Source organism: Megalops cyprinoides, chromosome 19 (genome assembly GCF_013368585.1).
Source record: "Megalops cyprinoides isolate fMegCyp1 chromosome 19, fMegCyp1.pri, whole genome shotgun sequence".
Taxonomy (NCBI): Eukaryota; Metazoa; Chordata; class Actinopteri; order Elopiformes; family Megalopidae; genus Megalops; species Megalops cyprinoides.
In genome coordinates this window covers 14,921,137-14,927,480 of record NC_050601.1, presented here as the reverse complement: position 1 = coordinate 14,927,480, position 6,344 = coordinate 14,921,137, and the positions used below count along the sequence as shown (strand labels likewise).

Below are 6,344 nucleotides of genomic sequence, written 5' to 3'. Positions count from 1 at the left end.
AACTTCATAGAGGTGTAGAGTTAGCAGAAGAGCCTCTTAATAAACCACTAGAGACAAGGACAGCATGAGAATATTTAATTGAGAGTCTGTGGGACTAACAGGGAAAGATGACCTATTTTGTGATGTCAAGAGTAGCACCTTTGCAAACACATAATGAAAATGATTGAGTCAGCGTAGTAGAAAAAACACTATGTATATATACTGCACCACGGCCTTTTGTATGGAATGGTTTCAACTTGGTCAACTTTGACCCTGGAAACTGCATTCTGTAACAGTGTAATATACAGCGGTCCCACACAAGGGTAACGACCTGAAAAGGAATTAGGAAAGAGGCATCTTGGGAATTAAATGTAAGAACCCAAAGTAAATGGGTGTCAAAGGGGAACACAATGCCAAGTGACACCAAATGAGGAATAACGCTCCTATAATATAAGTATTAATGCAAAAAAATTATGAAAACTTCGCTTTGCCTCAAAACCCAACCTGGCTAATGAGATGCTCTGTAAGGCCTCACGCTGAAGGGAGGCCAAAGATTAAGGTTTGACATGGAGACCTGTCATTACCCTTAAACTACAGCCCCCTTTGGCCTTGGAGATCAGAGTGGATAGGACCAGGTTAACATGCCCCTCAAAAAGTCAAGAAATTACAAAAATTACAAGAGCCAGAAACTGATATATACAGACACCCTTTATTCATAAGGTAACATTATCTAATATTTAACTATTCATGCTGTATATTGGAAGATTCCAATATATTGGAGCCATTATTTGTGTCACACTCGAACTCAGAGACATCACAGATAAGTTCTTCTTCAGTGCAAACTGCAATATCTTCTGTATGGAAAGTTTACATACAGATAACTGATATTTAAATAAGACGCTTTAATAAAACTGTGAGCCAGCTTTGCACCTCTCTCTGTAGTATTTTAATCTCTAGGAAAATAACCTCTGTTACATAACCTGAAAAGAAGGGAAAGTCGGCAGAGAATGTTTTCCGATGTTTGCATAGACTTCTAAGCATTATTAGTTTTGATAATATAATCATGCGTTTATTTCTCCCGTATTTCCCTTAACTCTTTGGCTGTAAAATGCAGTTGCAGTTACCTTTATTGTCTTTTAAGTTAATCTTTTGTTGGACATTTTGAAAGGTTGGTCTCATTATGATTTACTATGTAGATTATGTGAGTATTTTCCACAGTCCTCTCAGTCCTAGCCAAAGGGCAGTAATGTTGTACAGTAATTGCAAATCTTCTATTGTAAGTATCAATTCAGCGATACAAGTCTACACATAATTACATTTCCCTCTGACACCATTTTTCTCTCATTCCTCCACCGGAAATATACCGCCTTAAGCATGCAGTTCTGGGGAGCAGCGCGCTCATTACGATGTAAAACTCCCCCAGCTTCAGGGGCGGTGGTGTGGTCCGAGGGGAATTCATAATCCATTTAGAAAGGATGCGCTGCTTTTGAGTAAGAGCACACGCGAGCACATGTGCAAGGCAGCAGCCTCCCATAGGTCCTGACGGAGAAATAAAAACACTTAACACGACATGCCCAAGGGGACTCGTTTGAGGCTGAGCCGCGAACAAGTTGTCCTACTGGTACGAATCACAATATGCCAACTTGTTCTCCTTCGACGCTTATAGTCGCGATGGTAATGGTAATGAAGACGGCACGTTGAATGTCAGTAATTCCTTAAAAAGTTATTTTGAAGGAAAATTCTAGCTGCATTACACTTCCACGCTTTCAAGAAAAGAACAAATAATACAATGTATGAGTGCTGCCACTAGCTTATATATGTGTGATTTGCGTGTACTGCTTTTATTTCTATGACAAAGTTTAACCACCGACCAGGAATTGTTGCGTCTGGCCGCAAGGAGTTGTGCCTCGTCCTGTTGCGCCACCTCAGCACCGCGTGAAGATGAACAGCTCCTTTTTCAACCAGACGATCCTGACGCACGGCGTGTTCTTCAACAGCAGCCAGGACCTGGCCGGTACTCTCGTCGGCTGCTGCAACGGGAGCGACCTGGCCACAAACGACGGTTCTCTGGTTCTGCCTCCGGACGAGCGGAAACTCTTTATCATGCGGGTAGTGCAGATTGCAGTTCTGTGCGTCCTGTCACTGACGGTCATTTTTGGCATTTTCTTTCTCGGCTGCAACCTCATGATAAAATCAGAGAGCATGATAAACTTTCTTGTAAAGGAAAGAAGACCCTCTAAGGACGTGGAAGCTGTTATCATCGGGCTCAACTAAGCGCCGTCAAGGCGTTGCACGTTTTTCGCAGACACCTGTTCCAGGGGGTTACCACCAGACCAGTTTTTGGTCATAAGTGCGGCTTTTTGCATTTCATTCGGCTTGATTTCGTTTCAGATATGAAAACAAATCAAGTCGTTAAAAAATCAGTCAGTCATGCAGTTGTCTGACTGGGTGCTTCAGATTTCATTGAGAAAAGTTTGTGTGCAGCGAATTTTGAATGTATTATAATTTTACAGTTTAATATGCACTTTGGAAGAAAAAATGTTCTCATCACATGAAGGGGGAAGGCAACTGATGTTAGACTTTGTAAAAAAAAAAAAACACCCTCCTCTTAAATTGTTGACTGTATAAAGATAAAGAAATGTTTACACGTTTTTATCTTGAGACCTTAATTCGTGTTTGCTGTATTTTTTACATGTGTAAACAAGACAGGTAATAATGCATGCTAAGTCATGTGCATCGAATGAATCCATACGGCAGTATAAATTGTGGATGTATTCTAAAGACTGTGTTTCTTATTTTCATGGTTCAGTTTCAATATGCACTCTGGGGGAAAGGGCACGTGCTCGTTTATCAGTTCAGCATGTTACGCTTTTTTAACGGATGTTTTCCACAGAGAAGCATGCGCGGTGCGTATTCATTTGAGGTTGATTTAAACTTCACTGTTTTTGCACATTTATGATATTAAAAATGCTGCATGACTTTCATACGATAAAAAACTTGAATGATATGTGCATCGTACTTTAAAGATAGAGTTTTAATCGGCCACTCGTTACTTGCTTGTAACCAAATGAAGTCGAATTCTATTTGTTTTTAGTTGTATTCATTCATTTAATGAGTTCCCATTGAAAATACCAATATTTCAATGAAACTGAATGAAACAGAGGTTCATGCAAAGGTTTCATGTCATCATTTTAACCATTGTAAGCATGCCATTAACGTTTATGAAACTATGCAACTGTGGAAATAAACTGGAATAAACCAATCACTTATCATTATTAGCGTTCACTTTTTAATTAATAAGCAGAAGAATATTAATGACCCTTACGCACAATCGCCAACATAGTATGACTGACAGTCCACTGCCGCATAGGAAATGTTCCTCCTAAATGCGTAAAACAAATATGTTAGTTTGACTGCCATTTAATTTGAATGAGCGATGATACCTTTGCGTCATGTAACTATCACTTGTTTTTACTGCAATTTTTTGTTTCTAAGATGGATAATCTAATATAGAACAACAAGACACACACGGAATGCCATTCCACTCGCCCAGAATACACGAGTGGGTTTTGTGTACCAAAATATAATAAAATCTTCAGCCAACTTTTAGCTTCACTTTAATTATTCAGAGAGTAACTGACATGTTACATGGGAACACACAAAGCACTCACGGAGGCTCGATCTTTTGCGCATGTTTTGAATGATTAACTCAAGATTCGCCGATCTCAGTATTACCCCCTGACGCACATGCGACTGCATGGTTGCTCATACCTTTCCTGCCCTCTGGCCTGGCTTAGCTCTGGGACAAAAGAGCCTGAAGAGTAAAACCATGGGCATCTTGAAACCAAGTAATGTGTACAACAATCTTCGCATCTAAAGAAATCTGTGCGAAGTAAATTTTTGACACGGAGGCCTGGGCATCTCTAAGAAACATTTCATGCAATGCTATTGATATGTCATTTTAATCATCCTTGGGACCTGTGCAATCCACTACGCCATTCATTGCAGAGCCTGAACCGTGCTGGTTGTTGAGGTGGCAGCGAGTGGTTAGAGTGTAACAACACTCATTTAGTTTAATGACTCATTGGGTTACAGAGGGTGATGTCACCTTCCCAAAGTGAAATGACTTGAGTATCTTGTTTCAGAGGAATTAATTGCTGGTTGTGGATTTTCCTTGGTCAAGCCCAACTCTGAGCAAGTTCCATGCTGCATTGGAATGGTTATATAGTCATTTTAGAGACAGATAGTTATATACCCTTGTATATGACCCATATGTTACTTCATATGTTTAATTTTCATAGAAAATCACAGGTATACAGACAATCACAGCTTCAGTGGCTCAAATAAAGGCTAATAGCCATCATTATAGCCTTATCCAGGAATTTACCTACCAAATTAGGAAAACTTATTACAAAATGTCACCACACTTGTGTTTGGTACCACTGTGAAAGGGAGGGGAAGATAACAAATTACAGCTGTCTTGGTCAACTGAGTCTCCTGTCTGTGGGATTCTCTGTCTGGGATATCGCCAAATCAGATGATATGGACATACAGAAGGTAACACAATGCTCCTTGTAGTCATCAAAGGCATCACAAACCTGAAATTGTGTGAACATTTGAGCACCTCCCAATATCTGCTTGTTGAACAAGAGGAACATTGTTGAATCCTAGAGGTTACAATAGATCTGTAGGACCTTTATCATAGGAGAAAAAATCGGGTAGCAAGAAGGATACATAACAGACAATATTAATGAAAAAATATAATAATGCATATAATGTATTTGGTTTAAATGTTGTTTCGCTTTATGTATGCACCTACTGTAGACCAAAGATTGAGGTGGCAAAGCCAAAGATAGGCTGGAAATTATAGAATGGCAGTAAGATAAAGGCGTGGAGATCAGTTATAAGGGTTGACTAAGGAATGGAACAGGGCATTGTAAGTATTGTGAGAAGGATTATATGAGAAGGCACTGCCAAATTAGAAGCGCCACAGCGTGAATTTCCACCACATAGAAACGAAATGAAAAATCTGTCCACATATGATGAGTGGGTGGGTCAAGCAAGAATGGGCACAATAAATCATAGCAGCTCGCTCTGTGCCACTGATAACTGCAAAGGAAACACCCACGAAGGCAGTCCCTGGGCCAAGAGCACCAGGCCATTAGAGCTTTGGTCAGGCCCAGCAGGAAGTCTCCAGTCGACACCAGGACAATGGATTGAAGCTAAAATAGGCAGGCAAAACGAGATGATGAAAGCATTCTCACGCAGGCTTATGTAGGATCTCACATAAAGCTGACATTTCTGGGCATCAGCACAGTTAAGAACAGCTTGTCACAGCGCTTTCACACGTCTCTCTTTCTCTCTCTCTTACATTTTGAGCTTCCCTGCCTCCACCTACCCACCTGACAGTAGCCAAACCATTCTCTGTCCACCCACTAATGGCAGCCAATCTAAAATTCCGTCAGGCTTCTATAAGCCTATCCGGAAAGTTTCCCTTTCCCTCGAGGTCTAACATGTTCAAATGAGCCCCGTGCTCTCTCTTGTTCCCCCTGTCTATGTGTCAATAACATATATCCTCAAATTGACTTCTTTTTCTTTTGGGAAAGCTGGATAACTATGAAGGTGGCCCCCAGTGGTGCAGTGTTAGCTCCAGATCAATGGTGTCACACCAGATCCACACAATACAGAATAACACAGTTACATTATCCCCGCCCCCCACCACCACCCAACATCCCCTCTGTCATTTTATCAGACAGAGCTGAATCAATTCACACAGTCTTGCACAGTCAGCACTGCAGGAACACATTACCAAGAGACAAAAATATAAAACCATGAAGATACTTTAAAAACCAAGAATGACTAATGTTGACACCAAAACCGAAAGGCACAGGAATTCATTGCATTCAGATACAGGTGCACAAACATACCAGGTGAGCCCTTTATAATATCCTCCAGCTCCAATCCTAGTGTTTTCCAGGCCAAAAAAGTTCAGTGATCGGGTCATGATGCAGGGGAGAGGTTGTGCGTTCTTGGCTGAACTCGGATTGCCTGACCTTTTGTTTTCAGAATGGCAGTATGTCTGAGCACAAGTTATTTCTGTGCCTTCATAATGATTTGAGCAAAAAGAACTTCCCAGTACACTACTGTCTGCTGCAGGTCACAGTGCAATCTTAAACAGCAATAAATCACGGCAATCTTCAAAGATGCCGAATCACTGTGCAGGGAACGCTTTGGGTGTTGGGACACAACCTGGAGTTCTCAGTTGGCTTTTTGGCCTCACTGGAAGACATGTGCTGTTTGTATATTGTTTATTCTGAAGAGGAGATGCAAAGAGGAGACACACAAGGCAGTGTGTGAAATATTGA

At 40.9% G+C, this 6,344-nt stretch overlaps 1 protein-coding gene across 1 annotated transcript; it reads left to right on the top strand.

Moving 5' to 3' along the window:
* The first annotated feature begins 1,465 nt into the window (after positions 1-1,465).
* rprml (reprimo-like) lies at positions 1,466-3,575 on the top strand. The gene has a single exon (XM_036553286.1). The coding sequence runs from the start codon at positions 1,921-1,923 to the stop codon at positions 2,251-2,253; it is 333 nt and encodes a 110-aa protein (XP_036409179.1). The 5' UTR covers positions 1,466-1,920; the 3' UTR covers positions 2,254-3,575.
* The last annotated feature ends 2,769 nt before the right edge of the window (positions 3,576-6,344 follow it).